Here is a 27,291-nt window from a genome sequence, read left to right as displayed (position 1 = left end):
TTGAAGCATTCACTCTGGTCTTTTGTTTTTTTCCTTCTCTACAAAAACAGCTATTGCACCAATGTACTGACTAACCACTTAAAACCTCTCAGCAGTGTAATGTTATTTTTCTTCCAATAAGAACTGACAACTGCTAGGATGCCTACAGGCTCCAATAGGTACAAGCATAACAAAATTTGATGCAACTATACAGGACAAAGTAAGTTTATTAATATCATAGTTAGATTGCCTCACGCTTATTTTAAGAAGCTTATTGCTTATTTTGATTAGAATTTAAGATTTGTATGTCCAGTTGATTGAATAGCTCCATTAATATGAAATCTTATAGGACTATTTGTGCAATTGAGAAATTCAACAATTCAGCACTAACACAGCTATTAGGATCTGGAATTTTATCTACGCTTCTGAGAGTAGAGAGTTAAACAACATTCATAGCAAATAGTAACTTGTATCTTAAAGGACAAGCATGCCAGTAGTTTTGCACAGCTCTATCAAGGCACAGAATAAGTGAATACCTTGTTCCACTGCTGGAACAAGTGTACTGCATGAAGGCAGAACAGCAAAACCGTAACTGTATCTCAGGCAGCCCTTCTCACAGTCCAGTACATCAGAGCAAATCTAGACTCTTCTACAGTTTGTGCTAATATGTCAGACACAGACATGCTTCATTCTCTCCTACATGAAAGACAGCATTTACTACACAGGTAGAGAAAACAGCAAATACAGTTATCTGCTCCCAAGATCTGGCAGCAAAGGTGACAGAATAGGACATGTACTCATGCCTCTGTTGCCCTAATTCAGTTCGTTTGGTGACTATATCGAGACTGGATGAGATATAGAAGAATAAACAGAGCATTCTCTTTTCCATGTCCTTAAGGGACTTCCGTAACAGCCCACATGTGGTGAAGACCACCACATCTGATATTCCGTTCAGAACTTGTCACCTTGCCCGCAAGGACTACTTTCTGTCCCCGGTCACCTTGTTGCATTTACACATCAATATGATGAGCGGCAAAATGGCGTTTATTGTTAAAAGCTACAGAACTATATAGTATAATCTTATCTTTTACTAGACTGTTCCAGAAGCTCACGCAGGCCCCTGGCCAATCATATGGAATATCCCGCTCCAGCCACTCACTTCCGAAAAGCCATACACAGAGTTGTTGTGCCCTTTGTTATGAAAACAAAGAAGGACAGAAGGACAGCCTCTCCTTCTTACGTCACGGGTTCAAGTAAAGTAGGTGAACCAATAGCAAGCATATGAGGAAGGGCCTTCCCCGTCACATACTCGAGTGCCCCGTAACACCCACATACACACACACCTTGGTAAACCACATTACCCTGTGATTACATTTCCCCTCTGCTTATACTCCAATGCTGAATAAGTTATCATCCACTGTTTGGCTAGTTCCAAGTTGTACTAGTATGTAAATTGTGTTCCACCCCCCACACACATTTCAATACTTAAGAGAGCAATTTTTCCTGCATTTAAAATTTTTGTACCACCAATTACATGGTGGAGGAATCCAGCCTGGAGGGTTTCCCTACACTCAACATATATAACTAATGAAATCACAGAATCATAGAAAGACCTGGGTTGAAAAGGACCTCAAAGATCACTGAGTTTCAACCCCCCTGCTGTGCACAGGGTCACCAACCACTAGACCAGGCTGCCCAGAGCCACATCCAGTCTGACCTTGAATGCCTCCAGGGACGGGGCATCCACAACCTCCTTGGGCAACCTGTTCCAGTCCATCACCACCCCGTGTAAAAAACTTTATCCTAATATCCAACCTAAACCTCCCCTGTCTTAGTTTAAAACCATTCCCCCGTTGTAAAATAAAGATTATAAAAATTAGTGAAATACTAGTACAGTGACATAAGATATGAAGCACTATGACCATGCGTCTACTAATGGTATACTTAATATGTGAATAAACCCTGAAATCGAAGGTTAAAACATTTTTGAATCTATACATCCGAACAACTAGTTACATTTGTAATAAGTGCTATGCCAGGTCAGTAGTCCAGCAGGATGTTACCCCAGCCGTAAGATATCAGACATGACATTCATCAGTTTACTACTAGAGTAGGTGCATCCCATTCAGTACATCCTCTACCCAGTGGATCACTGTCTGGACAGGAAACCTACCTAGACTACTTCAGCTTCATACGGCTGTAATGACACTGTCCTCATTACAGCAAGGTTTGATTCAAACCAAGCTTCAATACCACTACAATTCTTTTTGCTGTCACTGATTAAAGGAAGAAAACATTCAACCACTTCTACACTTAAAGTCTACTGATATACAGGACTATTGAAAAACAGTTTGACTTGAACTTCAAAGCGCGTCAGGCTAGTTTTAAGTTACATTTTGATGCAGTGAAACTCAACCAGTTTTTCTGAAGTCACTCATTGTAAACACTTGTCCAGACACTAAATGCTTTATTTTAGTAATGAGATTAATTTTAATAGCAACCAGCCAAAATCTTACCACTTCTCCAGCTATTTCACATCAACTTTCAGACAATCAGCTTAAAGACTGCACCATCTGAATGTGCTTCTCTACCTGTAAAACCCTCAAGGTCATATATATATTTCAAAAAACATTCCTCTCCCAGTACCCGCCCCCCAGCACATTTATTATGCATCTCTAATATTATTGTCACTGAGATTCAGACCACAGAGGGCTTGTTGTTGTTTTCCCCGTCCTCAGTTTCCCTTAACTCCATTCTTTCTTGCCTCAGCTAAGACTAATTATACCAAAACTGGTGTGTGTTTGTATCAAGAGTCAGGAGTTCTCAGAATATTTGCACCAAAACAGAGGTCAGAGGTATACCCTGGAACATTGTGCTTTTCGTAGTTATTTTCTCATATACAGGACCAAGCAATGATGCAAAAGGGAGCAATATGAACCTGAATCCAGACCTACTGTAACTGTGCTGAAAAAAAAAAGTGTAGAAATGATGCTGTAAAATCTGAGTTGGAGATCTATATTACTATTATCCTCTAGACAATTCTTACAGTTGGATACTAATACTGAAAGTCTATTTTTTTTTTTTAAACTTCATGAGTAGTTTGATAAAAAGCATTAGATCAGCCATGTTTAGGAAGCCTAGGTCAATGGTACTAAGAAAGTCACACGTGGGATGCACATGAACTCAACAGAAGCCTGAAATAAGACATTTCTGCGGCCTCCTTAGTCACTCCATAAGTTAGAACAGTGGGTCTTCTCTAGAATGCAGAGTCTCTGAAAAAAATCAAGCTAACCAGAGCTGTGGAAACAGAATCTTTTCTGCTTACACTGTTTCTAGGTGGCACTATAAAATTCATGCTCAGGACTTCCAGTTACCTTTCCCAATGTGCTCTCTCCTGGCCTTGCCTGTCCTTTCTCTCACATTAGTGACTTTATGCCATGCAGGGAAAGCTAGGCTTTTGCTGTGTTCAAACAGGTGTCAGCGTGAGAGTTGCAAAACAGATACAAAATTAATCCAAACTATGTGTGGGGGATGACACAGCCTGATATCAAGATCTGTCCGAAACCTGCTCTCAAGATACATTAATAGTTTAAGTTTCAAAACAGAAAAAGGAATGTTGAGAATTCAAGTACATAAGCCCCAGCTGTAAAACAGCCCTGTATGTACTGCAGTCTGTGTGAGCACCCATGTACTTTTAAGCAGAAAGGGACAGTGGCACTTATTCAATCTCTCTCTCAAGGTAGGCTTGAAAGAAATTTACAGAATTCCAGGAGCATTAGTCAATATTTCCTGTCATGTCTATGCTGAATGAGCCATCTTTAGAAGGATTTAGAACAGCAACATACTGACTTCTGCACAAGCAGCAAAGAACCATAAAAGTTAAGTCCTGCTCTGACCTAGTCCATTACCACTAAAGACCTTTCTACGCAAGCAGAAAAACAGGGTAGATGACAGAAAGGAAACACTAGTTACCATCGCTATCATACATCTTGTTGAATTCACCTCGCTAATACCAGGACAGATCATGTAAATTACCTGCCTGGGGTCTGGTAAATTTGGTCCCCTGAGTTTTCAGCCTAGTATAATCAGTAGCTTGATTAATTGCAGAGCGGTTCTCTAATCCTGTGCTGCTCACTCTAAGGATAGGTACTGGATACTTCATTTTTATTCTTTTTTTTTTTTTTAAAGCTTCTAGAGGCCAAAGTCTATTTTTAATACACATAATTAGTTCGTTCCTAAAAAACAAACACCTGATTGATTGTGGCAGGTTACAAGTAGCCTTGAACCTTCTAAGTAATCACAGTATGATCTTGTCTTGGTTTATTTCCACTTCTGTCAACAGCAGTGAATCAACAGCTTCCAGAATCAACTGAAAATACCAGGTGTCATCCCGCCGTCTCAAAGACTGCACACTCCATAATTATTTACTTTACAGTATTTCTACAAAATTAGTAGTTCTGTGTCTTCGAATGTTTCAATATTTCTCTTAAAGTCCCAGCTCTCAGAGTCTGGCAGCTTCATGAGAAGCTACATCCCTAAAATTTGATTTCATGTAAGTGAATTTAAAGAAAGACTGAGAACATTAATCTTATAAACTAGAAAAGAACAAACATAAAGCTAACAAAAAAAAATCACCACCAGAACAGAAGCCAACAGATGACTTCATAAAGCGTGGATTTGGATCAGTGCTTAGGTGCATAGCAGAAATTCACATCTAACCGAATACAGCTGCTTTCTGTAGGGAAGCTACGAATGAATATCTTAATTGGACATTTGCAAAATTAACTTGTCAGAAATAATTACTGCATGCATGACCCAAATGAAAATATTTCATATCAACCACAATTTAAAATACTATTTAAGCTACTCCTTGGTCTTTGAAGAGATAAACGTAGTGTCTTGTTTACTACACTACTACCATGCATTTTCAAATCTGGTGAGCACTTTTTGGTCCAAAGTGACAACGAATTCATTTTGTGCTCAACTCAAAAGAGATGAACAGATATACTGCTTATATTTTTCAAAGCAAGTTTTCTCTAGTTTTCCTCTCAAGTAAAACCCTACAGTAGGAAACACATCTTTGCTTTCTGCGTATAAAATTTTTTTAAAAGCAATAGATTTTTAAACTGCTAAATGGAAACATGTGGTGATAAAGACCAAATAATTATGATCACAAAATGGGGAAGCAAGACCGCGTAATTAAAGTACATTAGAATTCACACAGTAAATATCATGGAAGGTAGATTACCCCTCTTTTAATTGAGGGAATAACCTACTTAGCTTTATCTAACACTATGCATGCATACAGAGATATGAACCTCCATCAGGTTCAGACCTGCAAACTTCTGAGCACATATCATTCTTTAAGTCTGCCAATAACTAGATGATTTCCTCAGTAGTATTAGTTCCAATTTGTCCATTTGATTGTGTGTCTTCCCCCCCCCCCAATTAATGCTTAATCAAATATTTCAGAATATTTTATGAAGACAACAAACATGGTTTTGGGAAGCAGATTTCAAGAGAAGGTTAAATCCCTCCCTCTTGGAACCTAGAAGAAATGGTACATTTCACATTACTCATGTAGCAAGACCGAAACAATCCCTGAGTGAGATGCTCCCTGTCCATGAGCACAAGATAGCAGACCATAGATGGAAAAATGCAGTATTTTTCATCCTCCTGTAAAACAGTCATATGTTCAAAATATTACCTCATTAAACTCCCACGTCAGTAACACAGGAAGTAACAAACCTAGGTGTGCTTTTGAGGCCAGATATATCACAAAGCCTTTCAAAGCACAGTTACTACTGCACTCCTGGCCTCCTGTACATTTATTACAAACTTATGAATTGTCGAGTGACACAGAGTAATCAATTCTCCTCATAGTGATACTGTCTTGATGAAAAAGGCTTCCCAAGCAATCACTTGCATTGCTTCAATGTACACAACAACAGAAAAAGAAGAGATCAAACGTATTGTCAGAATAGAAGACAGCAGTGCATTCATGTACTACTACTGCAAGTCACTACCATGAGCATCAGAAGTAGGAAGAAGAAATACACCACTAGAGTAGATACCATACTATAAATGTAAAGAGAAAGTGAAAGGGAAAGAGAAGCGAATATAGCAGAACTAGAAAGGCTGGTCTCTAAAGTCCCTGAGGTAAAAACATTGCCTCAGTTATATAATGCATACTAAATATTTCAGTTTTACTTCCACAGTCCCTTAGAGTTTTGCTTTAACAAGGCCTGTAAAAGCAGCCATCTCAAACTAAACTGTGAGGCCGCCAGCTCGTACTGAATTCCTTGCACATCCCGTTACACTGGACAAAGCATTGAGGAAACACAAAGATTATCCAATTTATTAAAGCTTAATGAGCCATTGCTGCAATACGTGCAAAGCACACAACATCTCTTACATTCTGACTTCAGACTGCAATTTGCTAATCAGTTACTGAAGCTAAAGCACCTCAGTTCTACAGCAGATACTGACTGATACGTTAATAAAAGTTTCTACAGAGAGAATTTGGAAGTTTAAGGGCAAATCTGAGATGATGTAAGAAATTACCCACTTCATTGTTTTCCATATCTTGACAGCAACAGTAATAGAGACATCCTGTCATTCGTGTGCTTTATATACTGGCATACGGCTATAACGCAGCTGTTGGCCACAAGACTGAACAATTATACATACTTTTTCTAAAAAAACTGACTGGAAGACAGGCCCACTTTAATGCAATACATGTAAAACACCATCCCAACAACACTCAGTGGAGCCAAATTATCACACTAGCGTTCAGGTCAGGAGTTCAAAATGAAATTAAAGAAGCCTCTGAGAGAACATTTTCATTACCTTGTGATCAGTCTGCAGCCTGCGTAAAACAGATCTAGCCCTGGTGGGCAACAATTTAAACCAGTCACCATGAATTGATGGTGCCCCTGGGACAGAACAAACTACACAAGACTAAATACTTGATCCAACTTCAGTAGTAGTCCTCCTGGGACACTAGACATACAAGTTAAAAAATAAAAACAAAACCAAAACAGGAAGCAAGTTTGAGCTGCTTCTGTGTGTTCTGCCCTTCTTTGTCCCCCAAGGCACTCATTAATCCAAGCTGCCACAATATGACTCTGAATATGAGCTGTCAGATACTGTCAATGAACAGCTATCCTTCCCAGGTCCATAAAGAAATCATGATCAGGTTTCAAAACCAATGAGCCTTTAATTTTCGGAGAAAGAAAAAAAAAAAGCTTTCTTTGCCCTAATCCGCTACATAGCGCTACTTAAGTTCTTCCATATTTCACTTAACACTTCAGTATGTGAACATTTTAAGTTTATACGGGACTTATTCAAGTTGCAAAATGAGAACCTTTTTTTAATTCAATATCAGAAAGTCACTGAGCACAAGGCATGGCATAGCAGGATAGTTTCAACTGCTACAGGCATTGAGTGGAACAGAGGACAACAGTGCAACTATGAGGGCTGCTCTGAAAGTAATGACTCCTATTTTATTACGTTGGTCCGCAACATCAGAGACAGCTGTTGGTGATACAGCAGGAGAGGCTGAACCTTCCCACCAATGTTCCATTACATGCTGCTGCCATGTGACAGACAGCAGCAGAGGGGCAGTCTGACAAAATGGCATCTAACATAGAAGTGCTGATAAAGCAAAGGTGCGTCACCGAATTCCTCCACGTGGAGTAACTGGCACCCATTGACATTCATCAATGCTTGCTGAACATTTATGGAGACTAAACAGTGCATGTGAGGCAGCAGGTGATGCATTTCAGCAGTGGCAACAGCAGGTCACCTATACTGGTGCAGAATTCTTCTTTTTTTTAACACCCAAACATGCCATGCAGGCTCGTTTATTACTGGCAAAAATGCATAGTTAATGGTAGTGACTATGTTGAATATAAAATAGCGTTTCGTAGCTGAGAATTTACTCTGTCAAATAGAGTTATTGTGCTTTTTGCATCTGTTGTAGTTTCCATGCCAATGAAGAGGTAGCATTACTTTTAGAGCAACCCACATATTAAAGTTCATTTTTTATTTATCCAAGTGTAAAGGCATTATATCCAGCAGGATGAGGTTTTCAGCCTGGTTTTTTTTTTTTTTGAGCCCTCTTGGACAATGCATGACAACATACCGCTGAATACAGTTGAAGGTGAGGAACATAGAGAGTCTTGAAAATAAGTGAATAAATCACTCCTTAAAAATCAACCCTAAAAAAGAAGAAATATTGTCTGTATTATTGAATAGAAAAAAGGTGAGCCAGGACCGTGTCACTTCAGGCTCTGAAACTTACACAAGGCTTTTGAACAACTACCTGCAATGTTTTTGCTCTTTTTCCTTCACTTATGTTATTGCACTAAAAGCACAGGAGAAATAGATCAGTAAGTTCCATCTGGTGAAAGTTTTTAATTCACATCCCTATCGCTTCAGACAATTCAAAGCAGTTTTTAGTGCAAACAGCTGTAGACGCAGTCCCTCAAAGCACTCTGCTAAAGCTCTGGAAGATTTTTTTTTTTTTTTTTTTTTTTTAATATAAGCTCTTCCAATTGGCTTCAATTTACAAATAATCCCACATTTTAAAGAAACCTTTCTCTGAAAAGCAATATTTCAGGTCACCTTTACATTTTCTGATTTAAAAAAAACAACAACAGTCTAAAATTATAACTGGCTTCTCCAAGCATTATGTTCTCTTTGAAACTATTACCTCACTTTTTTCAGTACAGAAGAAGTCAATAGTAATTGGAGGTTTTGTTGACTATTAATGTTATTTCTTACTGAAAATACTTAGATACCTGTTCCTCATTTGACTTTTCAAGTGAAATTTGTGTTCTTTAACTAACTTAACATAGATCATTGTGCTTATTTTTCCCTGGGGTGGGGCTGTCAGCTGGAACTGTATAACGAGTACTTGAAATTGAAGCCATAAGTAATTTGAAAGGATACCAGAACACATATCTAAAATGCATTTTGGAAAGTAGAGTTCACCTAAAGCTAAGTACTTCTCAGGCTTCCTTCAGAAACAACATATCAGGATTTAGTCTTGGGCTTGGTACAATCGGATTTAATTTCTTTCCTTATCCTGAGGTTAAAGAATAAAGTACTCGTTCTAGTACTGGTTATGTGAAACCATATGCTACTGAAATACTATATCTCTGACCTTACACAGAAAGTCACAGATAGTCTCAAACAAAATGTGGCACTTAATGTAGGAAATAACAGGCCTCAGGCGTGACGGTTTCCTGAAATTTCAGTTGAAAAATGCAAACAGAGAAAAAACAGGATACACAAGAACACAGTGCAAAAAAATAATGAAACACAAGAATAAATTAGCTTTTACATCTACACGCTTTCTCTCTACTCTGTAAAGAATAAGGAAGGACAAAGAGAAAACAAAGTCTTAGAAAACATTTTTAAAGGCTAGCACTTACAGGTAGCTGCCAAACAGTTAAGAAGAACATACTTGTTGGTTGAAGATCAACTGAAATATTATCGCTTTCTTTTACATTCTTCATCCCACAGAGTATATACTTAAGATGTATACAATATATTTATGAATTTTTCTAATTTGAAAACTTTAGCCTAGCCTCCGCTGTTTCTAAATACAGTTCCGATTGTTTGAAAAACAGAGTATTAAAATAGAAAAAAACTACAAAATTATCAGCAATAAAATATTCCCTATAAACAGAACTATATCCAAATATAAAATTAATGTGATTACTATGTTGCAACTCAAACATTTACAGTATATTGAGCATTACAATACACCCAAACCAAAAGGTGTGATCACACTAAAAATAAGCCACATAGAGAAAATGAATCTCTAGTTACTGGAAATCATATCAGAAGTACCATACAATCATAACATAAATTCCTAACAACATCATCAAGAGACACACTGACACAATGCATAAAACCTATTAGGCCTATAACAGCTGAACTCCATACTGGAAAAAAGTTTGATAAGAGAACAGAATTAGCAGTAGCACTCACCATATAAAACAAAGTTAGTAAGACTAAACACCCAGAAACAAATGCTTTCCTTACCTTTAGAAAATCAGCTCTAAGGCTTCTCAACTGTATTAAGGCCAGTAGCCAGTCTAAAATCAACTCAATGTCCTCAAGCACAAAGACCACACAATGTACAAAAGCACTACTTAGCAGATTGCCAACATCTGATTTAAACCACAGGTGTAGCCACTTGCTCGTTGCCGCACTCCCAGGCAAGACAAATGAAGTGAAAATCAGTACACGGGAGCTATAATGTAACAGGTTCTTATCACTGAACCAAAGATATACGTACATTTATATAAATATTTTGTTTCCTATCACATAGCCTCTGAAGAACAACAAATCTGCCTTCTGCATAACTGTTAGTATCTGCATGTTATTTTTTTTTTACTTTCATTACTGTATAACAGAAAGTCATTCTGTAAATATATTTATGACTTTTTCTAGCTGTATCTGACCATTATTTTCAAGTAACAAGTAATAATACTTCTATGAAATCACACTACTTAATATCAATTTTTATTAGAAGACATTTTTTACATTAACATACTTTGACAAAAGGCCCCTCGAACCATGAGTCCCTTTGTATCACCTGTATCACAAAATGCATGCATACGTGTGCATGGTCAGTAGACCAGGCCAGGCAGTTGTATTAAATCCCTAAACACTGGCTCCTATATTCAACAGAAATACCCTTTTCTCATGTGCAAGATGAGGCACATGGCTTTTTTGGATTTGCCATTCTCTGCTATTTGTAGATGAACAAAGTGAACCGAAAGTTCTGACTGAAAATCACTGACATGATTACTTAACAGCTGCAAAGAAAAAAAAAATCAATTCAAGGTGCACAGGTGATGATAGTGGCTTAAAAGTCTGAAGCCATCCCTCACCGGTATGCTTCCAAACTCAGCAATCCTTTTCACTACTGTTCCCTGTAGGACAATGTCTGATTATTTGACAGATTACAGATCTACTCTCCAAAAAGGCATGCCTCCTACTTCAAAATCTAAGACGTTCCTGCCTGTTGCTTATTTCACGTGCTGAAATAAAACACTGCAGGCAGCCTGTGAAGTACTTAACAAACTCAAGACTGAATACTCCTTTCCCTGCTATACTCAAAGGAGATCTCACAATCTACAAAAGGATCAACCGTGCATGCTAAACATGGCTTTCAAGAAAGCAGTATTTAGAGTTCAGACTCTGTAAACTGAAATTCAGAGGGATCTTCTTTCCAATAAGCGGGACAGACTGTACGTTTGTGTCTTAAACGATAAGCTGTTGGGCTTTTGTCCTCTATAAAATTCCAATTTCCTCTCAGGCGTTGGTTAAATTTATACAGCAATAAGAAATTCAGACTCAGAGCAAACTGTCCCCTGGATGTATCCTCTCTGATATAGAAGTCTACATGGTACTGAACTGTCATTGTACAAATCTTTATGCGGTGCCACAGCATGATCTATAAACACTCGTGCTAAGTAGAAGCTGCAGCTCAGGGTACGTAAGGAACAAATATGTAGGATTTTTGAACTCAAAGTAAGCTGCTGGGAAAGGCAATTATTCCTGCTTGTCTGTGATTGATCAGCTTCTTCTATAAGGAAGCGTGAGCTTTCATTTATTACCTGCTTGGTCAGTGGCACGGGGCTGCAAAGGAAAAGGGCTTTTAAATGGATTTTTTTCTAGGAAGGGTATTAAAATAGCATGGAGGCGATTTAAATCACAAACAATGACACTTTCCAGTCTTCTTTAAGTAAGAAAACAGCCATACAGCTAAAAGTTCCAGGATAACAGTTTGGGATGTGGAAAGCAAATTTCAACCTTGTGCGTTCTGCTGCCTTTTAAAGGGCAGAAGTCTGTGCAATGAAAGCAGAGTAAGGCTTCAAGTAACATGATTTTAATATACATAAGATTTTAACTTATTTATGAAATCTTCTATTACATCAAGATAACAGGCTTAAAGAAAGTAAAATAATCCAAAACTTGTCATTTTTATACTAGTACAAACTCATAGGTGAGTTGAAGCAAGCTGCCAATACCTTCAAAATCTCAAATAATTCTTAAATGAGGAGTTCATGGAAGACAATTGTTAAAGAATGCATTTGTTGTTGCATTAACAACAATCATATAACAAGGCTTCAACCTGAAATTGTCTTACACACAACACGTTGCATAAGCATAGGACTAAGTCCAAAAGACAATAAGGTTCTCCTCATATCAAAATTATTAAAAAACCTTACCCATTCCTTTGGCTTAAAGACGGCTACGTAGGCATTATGTTAGGGTGTATCATACACAGGGAGCTCCACGATAAGAGATGAGGAAAAGCAGCACGCCAATCTTCTTTCATTCTTCACAAAGTGTCCAAGACCACCTGGGGCCAGTTTTTCTTTACTGCAAAAGAATTTTGTCTTGGTCAGACTTTGAGATTAATGAAGAATTTTCCCCAAGGGAAAGCCACAGATTAAAATTCATAAACAACATTGTGGAATTAACTGCAGATCTGCATCTGCTGAAGGTATCTGCCAACTTGTTCTTCTTGTAGAAGAACCTTCTGCTAATTCTACTCATTTAAAATATATTAGAAAGTGAGTACTATGGAAAGAATGTTACAGAACATTTTGTTAGCTAGATAAATTATATCTTCCACATCATTCTGAACCTCTTAGCATGTCACATTCGAGCTGGGGAAGACAAGAGGTTACGAAGGCTGCAAGAAAATGTCAAGTGCTTATGGGCACCACTGTCCTCTGCTGGAAGAAATCAGTCTTACTCATATGTTTAGGATGGATTAGCTTCTATTAGCATCATCTGACATAGAGCAAATATGACATAAGCAACAGCTAATGCACATTTCCATTTAAGCTCCACAGGCCTGTGGTTTAGGACATTAGGTTATTAATTCTATTGTCTGTTAGATGTAGCTGCAGAAACAGCATCTATGATGCTTGCGTACACCCTGGACAGTGATCTTCACTGCCATGTATTTGTACGGCAACAACACCCTCATGCCTGGAAGGGACTAGGTCCCACTGCTCTGCATACAGCAAGTTAAGATTCAAGACTGCAACCAAATGGCACCATATGAGCAACACGTCAGGCAACAGCAGGTGATGTTTGATGCGAAAGATTTGCAAAACACCACCCATAAAGCATCAGCTGGTTTTGTATCAGTGTGACACCAAAACAAAAAAAATATGCAACCCTTCGGAGACCCTGAGCAAGTAACATTTTAAACAAGAGGTCAGACAAAGGTACAAAAGCAATCAGTGGGTCTTGCGCCAGCATTTCTAAGGACAACTGTTAATTTTCTCAGGATAGGCTCAGGACCTGTAGATCTAAGGCTCTCGAGATCTCCTCAGATTGCACTTAAGCAGCTTCTCAAGCTGACCACAGCATGATCCTGGGCACAAGAGGCAATGCCTCTCAGAAGAAAGGGAGGGAGCTGTGCCCAGAGCCAGGCTTGCACCTGCCAGCTAAGTGGGCGCTGGCTCAGCAGAGCGAAGGGACAAAAGCCCCCACATTCCCAACAAGCTGAGCAGAACAGCTCTTCACCCACCCCTCGGTGGAGGCAGGAACGCGTGTGCTCTCCGAGAAGCAGGGAAACCAGCCACTGCCCCTCTGCCTCGCCTGAGCCTCCCGCTCTCTCACTACCGCCCCCCTCAGGCGGAACGCGCGCGCGTGCGCGCGTGCAGCCCGCTCTCCCCTCAGCGGCGGGCCTGTGCGGGAAGCCAAGGCGAGGGGTCTGTCGGGAGTTGTAGTTCTCCTTCCCGCCCCTCCGCGCGGCCATCCCGCGCGCAGAACTACATTTCCCAGGGGGCGCTGCAGTAATCTCTCAGCGTTTTGCAAACCAAAATGGCGGCGGCGGCGCGTGGCTGCGGTGGGGTTTGGCGCCGGGTGTTGCAGCGCGGGTCCCGGGGGTCTTGCTCCGCTTCCCGCCCTCGGCGAGCCGTTGCCTGCAACGCCAGAGGTGGGGCGGTGCCAGCGGGGCAGAGCCGGTACGGTGCTGGGATAGCGCGGGGAGGGGCTGGGTTTTGAGGTTCTCCCCCCCGACATCTGTAAGCTTTCTTGTTCATTTTTAACATGCGGGTTTCTCTGCACGACCGATCACCTAAATAAAGTTATGTAGTTGCCAGCAGCAATGTACTGCTTCGGATTGGTTCTTCGAAGACATAGATAAACATACAGCTTGAGCAAACGTTGCAAGAAACGCTGGGTTTCTCGCCTGTGTTGGGGGCAGGACTTGAGCGCTGTTTATCTTTTTAACGGAGCGTAAGCCTGAGTGGGCTCTGAGGTATTTTTTCAGATGCTATGCGGTGATGAGGATGCACTGTAAAGAAACAGGAAATAAAGAGCAAAATTAGTCAGAAAAAAAAAGAAATAGGTCAATTAAAAAAAAAATCTAAACCAAAGTATTTTCTGGGAATAATGGAAAACACTGAGGAAAGCATGGCTTCATTAAAATAGTATTGCCTGTGTTAAGCATCTGCAACTCAATCCTTTTCTATAATCTTCCTAAAGCAGATACAGGTGGCATCTGCATCACCGCTGTGATGTTGGTAGGGATCTGCTCGGCTGTAGGAGGGCAGGCAGACCCGAAATCCTGTCAGTGCGCTCTGTTCGCCTTTGGAAGGAACACCGTACCTGATCTATTTGTTTAATATTTTTCCATAGCTTGCTTATCTGCTCTAGCTATCTTATCTGCTGCTGAGGTATCTTGCTGTAGGAAGGTGATTTCATCACTGAAATATTTTGTGCCACTTCATTTGTACAAGGCCAGATAATTACTTACAGAAACTGTCAAGCAATTCATGCTGTAAAGGTGACCCTTTTCTCTTATCCATATAAAGGTTATGGATGTGAGAATTGCAATTACTTTTCAGATAATATAGAGAAGCTTTATTCTGCAGAGTATGTTCAGAGAGCAGTAGCTCTCTAGTTGGAGTGATGATTTCTCTATTACCAGATTTCTAATGTTTATGCTAATGTGCTACTAACACTGCTCTGGAGAGCTACCTTTCCCAGCATGCAAATGACTAGCTGACAAAAAATACATAATTTATTATGCCACCTGTCTGTTGGAAATTTATCAAACTACATGAGAAGTAATTGATATTTATGATGATTTCATAATTTTCCTGAGTTACCAAATTAGGGTTCATCCAGCATGCAAGTTTGCCTCATTAATTTCTGTAAGATTTCTCATGTAAGGCAAAGGCAAAAGTTTCAGATCATTACATTTGCTTTCCTACAGCATTCTCTTCTTTATATAATCAACACGCTTTGCCATACAGTCCTGCCTTTATATGTTTTGAGTTACTGCCTGGTCTCCAGTATTGCAGCACAGCCTTTGGCAACACACTGTAGGTGGATTTGCAATATCATTTGCAATTTTTTCTTACATTACATTATACATTGCAATTTTTTAAAATTACATTTCAGATTTTTGTAAACAAAACGGAAAAAAAACAGCAACAAAAAAACCACTATTTTTAGATGGTTTTTAACATCATCTGTATGTTAACCGTGTTTCATTTCTTTTTTTGTTTTCAGTCTTGCTCCATGGGTACCAGTTGTGGGTCTGGAAATTCATGCACAGATCAGTTCCAACTCGAAACTTTTCTCTGGTTCCCAAGTCCAGTTTGCAGCACCTCCTAACTCTTCGGTATCTTTCTTTGACGCATCTTTACCAGGAACTTTGCCAGTAAGTTATGTTGCAACTTAATTTTCATCAGAATTTATGCCAACCAAGTTTGAGTACGTTTACAGTATTTTGTTTTTCCTAATGTAGAACTATAGACTATAGAACTATTTTTACATGTTTTTCTATTTTCTGGCTGTTTGATAATCTGAGATGCTTGATACTGTTTCTTTTCAGTCTACTCACTCCCTAGTCATCACTACAAGTATTTGATATCTCCTGCAAAGGAAAAAAATAAGGAGTGTCTATTTGACATATTAAATGAATTGCAGTATTTCTGTGAGGCCAGAGTGTATTTGGTTAGTATGAGGCACAGGGTATTCCTTAAATGTGAGAGGTACCTACATTCCTGTGAGACAAGGGCATCTTAGATTTCCAAGTGGCCATTTGATGTTACTTTGCCATATGTGCGTTGATGTAGCTGTCATTTGCTGTTTGGAATGTTCCACTCTGAGATTACTAGGTTTCTGGAGTAGAAATTCTCTGGTTTAGGGAAGTGTCAACTGTAAATATTTCCAGTGCAGCATAATAAATATATATATATGTGTGTGTGTGTGTGTGTCTGTGTGTGAAAAGCTGTGGACTAATAAGTCAGAACAGCTAGCTAGCATTTTACAATGAGAATTTATTAAAGCAAGCATAATAATTGCTTGAAGTCACAGCTCAATTACAATTTTTTTTTGTGATACCTGTGACAGTGCTTCTTTAGAATTCCATGGGAGTCCCGAGAGATTTAATATTAAAAAAAAAAAAAAAAGTTTAAAGAAGTATAACCCTATACGGTGAAAATAAGTAGCGAGTAGACTTGGCATTGCTTTGTGCAACAAGCATGCAGAGATTATCATGAGGTCAAATTATTTTATGCAAGAGCGCTCCCCTAAGTATATTTGTGGAGGTTTGAATTCCCGTTGCAGATGTATTTTTTTAATCTATTGAAAGCTTTTCTTCACTGTATCAAATTTTTAAATAATATTATGAAATTGAGAGTTACAGGTGAATTTCTAGGGACTTGATACATGCTGTGCGATCCTTAAAGAGAGAAATGGGTTGATATTCATATGCTGATAAAATCTGGACTTGACTCTGGTCTCAGTGCCAGTTCGGGGCTGTTTCAGACCTAACTATGCGGAAATCTTGAAAACTTCACAGAGAGAAAAGAAATCTTCTGAAATCTTTTTGTTTCAGAAGAATCCAGTTAGACTTGAAACATGGACGGTGAGTTCGTTTCATGTGAAGGCAGGCCGAGGTTAGGGAGTTAATAATCGCAGAATTTGAAGGAGTTCAAGATTTTTGTTTTAGACTTCCTTAACATTCTGTGGATGCAAGGAAGTTCTGTTAAATTGTCTAATACTTGTCTTCAGTCAAGTAGAAAATCTGTTCTTGAAGAACAAAAATGAGCATTTACATAGAGTTTCACTTTTATGTACATATTTCTATTCTTCCAAATAAGAGGTTCATTTTCCTCCGTTACAGTGTTTTGCAAATGAGGCTTTGTATAGCCTTTGTGAGAATGTACCAGTACATGCGGGCTTTGGCAGAGAAGATAAGCGTACCTGAGATGCAAAAGCAGGATGGCTAAGTTAATTGAAAAGTAGTGATTCTATGTTAGCTTCTACCAGCTGCTTCTGTCTATACAAGAAGAAAGATTTTTCTCGCTGTAGTACTAGTGAAAACAGGGTTGAAAGTGAATGTTACAAAAGAGCTGTTCTTGCATGTTACGATGTGATACAGAATCCAATCTGTAGTCTTACCTTTAATTTTTCCCATTGTACTTGCTGTACACAAATTTAAGTTGGAAAACAGTATTTGTTCTGGCACCAAATAGTTGGGCTCATTTTCTTGAATTAACTCTATGTATTTTTATATGGCAAAGTGAGCTAGAATTGGATGGATTTTGGTGGATTTAGAAAGAAGGTGAATTTTGAAAATTTCTAAGTGTTTATTAAAAAAGTAAAGCAACATCTTAACAAATGTTCTAAACTGTCTTTAGAAGGTATGTATTTGGCCTTTCAACTCCGCTTTGTTGAGAAATGAAAAAAACAGGAGCAAAGTTTTAACAGAACTGAAGAATACAGCGGTTGTGCAGCAGAGAATAACCACCACTATAAACTGAGAATGACAGTGACAGTTCTCAGTGTCAGAGGGATTTAAACTTACCATGGGACCACGATATGGTTGTGATAGACAGCCGTGCTAGCATTGCTGCTTTGCAGTGGGACCGGAAAGAATGGTGCTGAGGAAGCTTTTCTATTTGTTTTGCATTTCTTGGTCACTAATGAGCGTGGGAAAGATCCATTGCTGTGAGTAAAGGGGGAACTATAGGAATCTGTTCAGCCCTCCTCCATCTTTCTGCTTTATATTTTTTTCTTGTACTGTCATGTAACTTATTTTATGTTACTGCTGCAAGTAAGGCCTTAGGAGGACCATAAAAAATGGGTTAGTGCCATGAACATTTCCCTATGCCCCTTTCATAATGCGCCTCTGAGAGACAGCTACAGGCAAGAAGAGCTATGCAGGTGTACTGCTATTTGGCATGAGGCAGAAAAAATGACCTGACAAAGCTTTGATTAAATAGTGAGACTGGAAAGCACATCCCATGCCACTCTACAGACTTCATTATTGTACCCTGTGGTGGTGGAGCCCCTCACCCCTGGACCAGATGGTATCTTGCATAAGTTACCGTAAGGATTGCCTCTCTTTGGGACAGTATTCAAACCCTCAAAGATGTTAGAAAGGCTTTTTTTTTTTTTTAAACCAAGTGGATGAACATGGCAATCAACTTACTGTGATGTGTTCAGAGAACTTATGTATTAAGCTAAAGATGCAGTGTGGTGTATAATGCATTATATGCACCTGTAGATTGATCTGAAATTCTTCTGAGGATCCAGAAAGGTGGTTTCGCTTGCAGTCTAATATATCCTCTGTAAATTCTGAGAATGTCTTAAAGGTTTCTAAAGATGAGAGTGGGCTCACAGGAAGTGAATCCAGATATTCTCATTCTTGAGGTGGCTGACTAAAAGGTAATTACAGCTCAGCCTAGGAAATAAGATGATAGATCTAGTAGCTAAAGGCTGAAATCTTTATTTTCTGTGCTTAGTCTTTGTTACTAATCACACCAGAAGATGCACATTTTATGTTTGTGTCCTTCATGGCTAAAGTGAAAGCTTGATCCTGCTTTGTTCTAGTCAAATGTACTGAGAAATAATCTAGGATTTACGTAACTAAGGTTTAAAGTAATAAGATTTGAATGTTAGCCCTACGGTCTTAAGTGTCTTGAAATTGTTGACACCTCGTGCATTTGAATTTCATTGTCTTTATAGTGTGAATAGTGTCTCTAGTCTATTTGTAAGATAATGTTTGGAAACACTTGTTAATGGCCAAGATCTGCATATAATGAAGAAAAGATAAATTTGTTCTCACCTTAATAAAAATAGAGTAAGATGTGTGTTGAATGCTGCTATCATGAGATGCATGATATTGTTGGAATATGTAAGTGGGCTGCTCTGAAAGCGATGCCTCCTATTTTATTATGTTGTGCCACGACGTCAGAGGCGGATGCTGGTGGTGTGGCAGCAAAGGTCGAACCTTCCCACCAATGTTCCATTACATGTTGTTGCCGTGTGATAAATGGCAGCAGAGGGGCGGTCTGACAAAATGGCGTCTGACGTGGAAGAGTATGTGAAGCAGAGGTGTGTCACTGAATTCCTCCACACGGAGTAACTGGCACCCACTGACATTCATCGATGCCTGCTGAATATTTATGGAGACCGAAGAGTGGATGTGAGCACAGTGAGGCGGTGGGTGGTGCTTTTCACCAGCGGCGACAGCAACGTGAAAGACAAGCTGTGTTCCAGACGGCAGTGCAGATTTTTACAAGTGCGGCATGCAGGCTCTTGTTCATTGTTGGTGAAAATGCGTAGCTGATGGTAATGACTATATTGAAAAACAGCCTTCTGTAGCTGTGAATTTGCTCTATCAAATAGTGTTACTGTGCTCTTTGAATTTGTTGTTCCATGGAAAAAGATAGGAGGCGTTACTTTTGGAGTGGCTGCCTTTTTTCCTGTTGGACTAGACGTCCTTGAGGACTTGACGACTTACCCATAGCTGCTATCCTCTACTGAGATTTTCATATCTTCATTTTAAATTCCTTTAGTTTTCCACCGGGAGTGTTGGAAGGATGCCTTTGCACCGTACTGTATTTTCTCTCAGCTGTATGATGATACTCCTGCAACCAGATACATCTTTTTTGTGGAAGAAAGCGCAACTAGAATAGCTATTAGTTCTTGTTGCTTCAGGTGTTGCGTTACTGACAACATAAAGTCCAAAGTCTGACTTCTCCAAAGCTAAGGATTGTCACTGCAGCACTGTATTGTCCTGTTGTCTTCCCCACCCTGCAGTGCAGTGCTGTGGAATGGCTGCCCAGGGACCCGGGAGGGGTAGTAACCTGTTTGGGGATGTGGAGGATGCTTTAGTTACCCTTTTCTGTGTTGAGATTGCATCTATCCTTCACAGTGACAGATATTCAGTGTTTTTACAGCTGGCTTGGGTGATAGATTATCGAACTTCATGATGAATCTTACATGTTATTAATATACAGGATTTACCTGATGAATTTGCTTCAAAGGCACTTGAAAGATTTCTGTGGATTTTGTTGTTTTTGTCACCGTCTATATCAGAACGGAAATGGCATTTCAGACCAGAATTTATACTTAGCATTTGAAACTAGGTTCTTTGATACCGTGGGCCTGTTAAACCTGGTGATTGCAGCACCTGCTTTACCAACTTGGGACTTCAGTAGTATTTTGACATTCCTGCTGGCATGTGTATAAATTTACTCTTTTCTTGTACTACTTTGCTTTGAAAAACTCTGTTTCTTAGCTTTCCTTTTGATAACTACATTTTAATTGCACACCTTTCTTGAGGAATCGGGCAGTCTTATGATCTTTGTATGCATGTTGGTTTAGCTGTCATAATCTACGTTTTCGTTTCTTCTTTGAAACCATATGTGCTTAAGTTGCTGTGTCCTTCAACTCTCCTCTAAAAGTAAATTAATTGTAGTGCCTGAAGGAAAAAGTGAGTGCATGCTTGTTTTAAGCTATTTAATGATGTCTAGGTTCACTTTAACTGCTTGCTATGTCTTTTGCTAAAAGTGTAATAACTGCTCAGAGGGAGATGTTTTCCTAGAAATTCATGGTACCTATCTTCAGCAGTTCTTCCTTTCCAGATAATGTTTGGGTTTGCTACATGCATGTAACATCTCAATTCACAGCCTTTTATTGCTCACACAGTCCCAGCTTGCTAGACTTGCAAAGAATGTTAGTGCTAGTTCCAGTAGGCCTTTAAAAAGAAAATTCTGCTTAATTTAGAAAGAACTGGGGGAAAGAAATAGACTTTCAAATGATTTGCACCCTGAGAATGCCTTTACAGTTCATAGAGCCTTGAATTTCTGAGTGCATGATGGATTAGAGCCTACCTATATAATTTCAAGCTATTAATCAGTTCAGTGCTGTTGTACTGGTCTGGAGAAGTCTTTCAAAGATGAAGGAAGCCTATTTCAGGTGACTTTCAGGGCTGGCTTATCGTGAAGGGTGTTCCTCATTATATTGCCTTCTCTGTCATAGGCTCATTCACTGCCTGGGGTAGTTGTCTATGGAACTCATTTCCTTCAGTTTGGGTCTGAGGAATGTTACACCTCCTCAGTTACTGCACTTGCTTGCAGTGACTTCCCTTCACGCTTAACTATAAATGCCATTTTTCTAGAAATGTCTCAGCTCTTGTGCTTTGAAGAGTTTGGCGATGTTTGTCATTGCTCTTCTCCCAAGCTCTGAAGAAGTGCCCTGTAAAGTTTTTTCTTTTTGCTATGTCTCCTTCATCTGTGAGAAGTTGCTACATTAATTCTGGGTATTTTAGTCTTTTTGTCAAGGCTAACAACTCCTGTAGGGCTTTGTCTCCTTTTCAGAAACTCTGCTACCTACTGAGCTCTCTTCCTTTTAGCTCTTGTTGGCTTTGCTGTTTATCCTTAGCATGTCCCCCTGGCTAATGTAAACTTGCCAGTTAGAACTGCACTGAGGTGACTGTAACATCTTGCTGTCACCTATTTCAGCAGATCCTTCAATGCATCGGTGATGTTATCTATGCATTTTCACTTATCTCTTACTGTGTTGTTTTCTCTTGCTTTACTTTTTGCTTTGTACAGTTGCTTTCTTTCTACTTCTTAGCGAGGAGCTGGTGTTTACAACATCTTGTTTCCTTTCTTACGCGCTGTTCTGCTGCTGCAGGGATTGTGCCATCCCTGATACAATTGGACAGCGTGACTGTTACGTGACAGCTAGACAGATCAGTGTTCCCTCTTTCTGGATTCAGTCTGAAGTTGTTGCTGAAATGCACGTTAGGTTTTTGCAGTATTATCTCTCAGTATGCTGAGGATTTATTTTAAGTTTGAACTGTGGGTGATTTGATGGGAACGGGAGGAATTTCTGTTGCTTCCCTTCTCAGTCACTGTGTAAGCTTTGGCATCCTTAAGATTTTTTTCTCATTTTCTCTTCAAGCCATTTCCAGGTGATTCCCTTTGAGGGGATGCAAGGTAGTATAGCACAACGTATATACATATGTATGAAAACGGTGTTCTGTTAAGGAAAAGCTTCAGTAGCAATGGTAGTTCATTTTTTTTGTAGCATTTTGACTTTGCCAACTGATGTCTTGCTTCTTTGTTCTGCTTATCATCATTTTTTTCTTTGAAGACTGTTTTTCATTAAAAGGTATTTAGGAAACACTGTCCAACGGTGTTTGATGTCAGATAATTGTAGACTGGGTCTTTGTTCTCGTCATGGTTAGCTGTCTCATGTGTAATGTTGCGTAACTGTCAGTTTTATGTATTTTGCTTGAAACTTATCTTGGTGCAATTAGGCTGTAATTGGTTCCTAGGGTAAAATTAATTTATTTCTTTGTATTCTGCTCTCTATTAGCCACCTTGGCACTGTAAATATATAATGGCTATTTTTTTTAATTTTCAAAGGAATAGGTAGGCTTGTGCCACTGGAGTTTATTAGTTACCTGTGTGGATTTTGCCATTGCAGCCATTGTTTTCTATACAGAAATGCTGGTTTTGCCGTTTCACTGCCAAGTTCAACCGAATTGGTCAAAAAAAAAAAAAAAATTGAGTCTGTAGAAGTGTTTGTGAATGTATCAGTAAGAGCATGAAGAGGAAATTAGGAATTGAGTTTAGATGTTTGATGAAATGGGGAAAAGATGAAGGGAATCTTGGAGGCAAGAGTGTTGAAATCACTGCTTAGGTGAAACAAACTTGGATAGTTATTCACAGGAAATTAGTCTTCAATGGTCCTGCTATTCTTGTCTTTTAACAAAGAATTATAACAAAAAAGCTTGCCTTCTAATAAAGAATTTTTGTTTGCTTTCTTAACAGCTTTTTGCAAGATTTGCTGTGTTTTGTCACTTATTATTAGCTTGAATTAGTATGTTCTTGTCTTTGTGAGTGTTGGACTTCTGTTTTACCGTCAATTTGTAAGTTGTATTCCTAGGAGTTCTGTCTGGTGAGCAAATAACTGCATTTCAGGAGACTGCAAATGGAGGAAAAAGGGCTGAGGGAATTATAGTCAGGGGCTGAGAGCTTTTAGTGAACTCAAAAATTGCAATGAGGAGCAGAGAGCAGGGAGCCAAGTCAGAGAATGACAGTCAGTGTGTATCAAACTTCAGAATTTGTTGCAGCTGAGACAAGGGAACTGACCTTCAACAAACCTAGGAGCAGTGAACCACCTGTAGGAATGAACAGAGCAGGGAGCTGGTTTAGAAACTCTTTCCATTTCTGCTCTAAGTGCTCTTTTTTGCTATTTAACAAGTTAGGCAACACAGGGTATGTTGAAGAAAGCAAATGTCATTCATGTTTAAAAGCCTGTATTAGACTTTTTTGTTGTTGTTTTTGGCAGAACTTAGTGTAGGAAAAATGGCCTGAGAAGCTCCACATCAAAACTCTGAATTTGGATTTGCTCACATTGTGTAACTTATGTTTTGGCCGTTGTTCTGTCACTGACCTCTAGAATCAGCGAATTGTTTTCACTAGCTCTTCCTGTGTTTAACCGAATCTCACGTAGCACTGGCATTGGTTTACATTTCAGCTGGTGTAACAGAGTACACATCCTCCTGACTGGTCAGAAAAACCACGTGGCAGACACAGAAGATGCTGCTATCAGCACAGAGGGCATAAAGGATAGATACGGGACTCTTGATGAGAATGCCACGGAAACGCAGTATTTGATTGCAGAGTTCATTAGCCATTGTATTTCCAGTGCATTGTTGTGCCTTCTGCTTGGAACCAATTCTGAATGGCACAAGTTTATTTGGTTGTAGCCACAGGTGATGGAAACTTAGACACAAAGATCACCAGTTTGAGGCAGTGCCCCTGGATTGACTGCCTCACCACCAGCCGCGGAAATTGATTGTTTCCACTGAGAGCGTAGTGGTCTGAATGGAATTTTCCTTCTGTGGATTTTAGCAACTGCTGTCTCAGAGGACTGAGAAACCCAGCAGCAAGTCAGTATTTAAATGGCCTTGAATTTGGTGATACTTTCCTGTTCTTCTTACTCTCAGGGGTCATAATTTCTCCATATTGCCGCTGAATTTTTTCTGGTTATCACTGCCACTAGAAGATACTTAGTCCAATTTTAAGCCTTGTGGTTTGAGCTCTCAAACTAGCTCTTCAGCTTCAAGAGAATGTGCCTCATTATTCTTCGGCTGCACAGAAAGTAACGCGTTTGAGATCTGGGCGCTTCCTAAGATGTCAGAGTTCCTTATTTTTGAGATATGCCATGTGTAAGTGTATGCTGCATCACTACAAGCCAACTCTGCCACCAGACAAGGTTAGGGATAATAATACGTTTTGTATAGCAGCATATATCTTTGACACCAGACAGCAGAAAGATAAGGTTACCAAATGTATTAAGATATATTTAACTCTGTATACTGCTTCAGCTTCTCAGTTGCCATTTTGTTCTCTTTCCCTCATCTGAAATCTCTTTGTTAATCTAAGATATTCATTTTAAATGTCTGCCGCCTTCTCCCCTTGCTTGCACCTTTCCTTAGGGGTGAGAACACAGTGTTTATCTTGGGGCTGGAAGTACTCTGTGGACTGAAATGCAGGGCTTGTTAACTGAAGCTGGCCTTCTTTTTAAATTTTCCCTGGGCTTAACAACCTCCTCTGTTGGAATATTGAGGCTCTTTGAAGACCGAACGAATGACAATGCTTACTTGTTGTTACTGTATGCCTAGGGGGCTGGAGTGTGGTTCCCAATGGTTCTATTGAAATAAATGGGTTATTTGGAAAAGAGTTAGTTCTTCATTATTGTCCTGCACATGCTGTACACGCGTAGCTGCAGGACGCTTGCACCTTTCAGTGTGTGGGGGAGGATACCGTGAAGGAACTCTGTGTTGAAGTACTCGACTGCAGTATCAGATTGAAGAGTTGAAATTACATTTGTATTAAGTAGATAAGAGAATAATTTATTTTGAAGTTTAACTTACTAATGCACTTCAAAGAACCATACAAGGTGGTACTTCTAAAACTGCAAGAATAATAAAACTGAATGTATCTATTATTGGAAGCAAATAAAAATCAGAGTGATATGAAATAGGAGTACTGAGAAATATGATTAGATGTATCTGTTCAGGTTTCTAAAGATTACTACCAGGTCTGCGGAGAGCTGGTTAACTACATTGCACTACTTCCTTCTTCCAGCTGTTTTTGAAATGAAAAGAAGCTAAAATTACATATTTCTGAGATAAGTAGTCCTGTAGGTAATCACAGAATGCTGATTTCTTCATGTTTATAAGTAGGAGTGAAGGTCTTAAGATAACCAATTAATATGGAATCTACTTTATTAAAATGTATCACCTGGGATCTATTTTTTTTTTTTTAAACACTTCTGGGGAATTATGTTGACTTTATTGCATTTAATACAAGAAATACTTTGCTCTGTAACACAGGCCTCTGGTGTGCCACTGCTACAGTAAACGTTTTTAAAGGGAGAGCAGAAATAAACTTTTTCCAAGTAAGAGATCTAGATGTTCCTTTTTTTTACCTATCTTGTTTTACTTATTAGCAAAATGAACAGACAAAAAAAGCTGCACCCTACTTTTTAAAGTGTTGAAATAATTTACTAAATATAAAAACATACATCTTCACCTGAAAGGGAACCAGCTTTCTCAAATGTAGCAGTATAAGGAGTAAATAGTAGTATACTGCTAAGGTATTAAAGGAAAAAAAAAAAAAACAGTTCAGAGTTTGCTTTTTGTGGAAATTTATGCTGCTTAAGGTATTATATATAATTTTGTAGAACTATTGAATAGTTTTCTATTTTAAACCAAGGCCATGGCTAAAATGACCTTGCAAATAAAGATATATTTAAAAAAAGAATCTATTCTTGTGCAGTAGATGTAAAGAAATACAAGAACAAGTGAGATCTTAGTTGAGTTGTTCTTTCATTCCTTTAACTCTCAGTAACCACAGTGCTGTAGCAGGATAGGATAGCTACAAGGGAGGCAGTGCTGCTGTTGAGATGCCACTGCTGAGGTTTTTTAAGATTGTCCAGTACAGACAACTTACACCTTCTTCTGTGATAGTTCTCTAGGAATTTCTTGACGTAAATACTGAGGAGAGGTGCTTCTGTTTTAGAAGACCAGGAATATTTAAGATGGCTTTCTTGGTTCTTTGTTTTGTCCATAGCTATTCCAGGAGCTGCATAGCTTTCTTTCAAGGCCGGCCGCTCTGCTAGCTCGTCGGACTGGCAGCTTGTCAGTTCAAGCCACTAATTTAAATCATTGGTGCTAGTCAAAGCTGTCAACTTAATAACAGCTTACCACATAAACAAGCTGGAGGGACTTATTTTAGGTCATTAGTATGGGAAGTTTTACATATTGAATTGATATTTATCACTGCAGATTATTTAAGAAGCTAAGCCAGTTTGAAGGAAAATTAGTAGTTTGCTTAGCCAATTCTGCTTTATATGCACAGCTTTGATCATCCGGTGTGGGAATAAGGTAGTGATAGTCATTTTGGATATGGAGCAATATTAGATAACTTTTGATTCTTGAGGAAGTAGATGGTCATCTGATTTATTTTTATATTCTTTTTTTAGTCAAACATGTCAGGAGAAGGACATCTCCATATGGCACTGCAGGAAAGATGAAATTTCCAGTGACTTTTGTCACCACAATAAAAAAGTCAATAAAGAAATACCACAAAGTGATACTAGTGGATCAGTAATGATGTGTTTACTGTGATTGGGCTACTGGGATCCAATACGTTGGGGACAGGCATACTTTGCAGGCATCTAAGTGGTCAGCAATAGTACATGGAAAATAATCGATTCTTAGCATTTTTATGCCAGTTTTTCCCCAGGGCCACTGAAGTGGTTCGCTAGTTGTAGCGTGGAAGCTTCTCACAGATAGAAGTAGTCAGTATATGGGAGTTACTCCTTCCACCCCAAACTGTATTGTTCCCCTAGCACAAGGTGTAAGATAGGCTTTACCTTGTTTGAGGCAAAAACTCAAGAGCAAGTGGTCAAAGGTGATAGTTGCATTGTAAT

General features: G+C 39.1%; 1 protein-coding gene and 1 long non-coding RNA gene across 5 annotated transcripts in view; one reads left to right on the top strand and one right to left on the bottom strand.

The window, feature by feature from the left end:
* The window catches only part of LOC110398679, a 30,004-nt gene extending 19,743 nt beyond the window's left edge, over window positions 1-10,261 (bottom strand). Inside the window, exon 1 of the long non-coding RNA XR_002438551.1 lies at window positions 10,036-10,261. This is a non-coding gene — a long non-coding RNA (uncharacterized LOC110398679). The remainder of the gene's footprint in view (window positions 1-10,035) is intronic.
* The window catches only part of GATB (glutamyl-tRNA amidotransferase subunit B), a 64,990-nt gene continuing 51,516 nt past the window's right edge, over window positions 13,818-27,291 (top strand). For 2 of the 4 annotated variants that reach the window (XR_002437735.1, XM_021393578.1), the window contains exons 1-2: window positions 13,819-13,991; window positions 15,547-15,697. Coding sequence is in view for 2 of the 4 variants with exons in the window: in XM_021393578.1 (XP_021249253.1) it covers window positions 13,849-13,991; window positions 15,547-15,697 (294 nt within the window). In the remaining 2 variants the exon portion in view is untranslated. Of the gene's footprint in view, window positions 14,052-15,546; window positions 15,698-27,291 lie in introns of all 4 variants that reach the window. The other 2 variants (XM_021393579.1, XM_021393580.1) reach the window with 2 other exon arrangements.

The sequence above is a fragment of the Numida meleagris genome, chromosome 4, assembly GCF_002078875.1.
Source record: "Numida meleagris isolate 19003 breed g44 Domestic line chromosome 4, NumMel1.0, whole genome shotgun sequence".
NCBI lineage: Eukaryota > Metazoa > Chordata > Aves > Galliformes > Numididae > Numida > Numida meleagris.
This window is presented reverse-complemented; position numbering and strand designations above follow the sequence as displayed.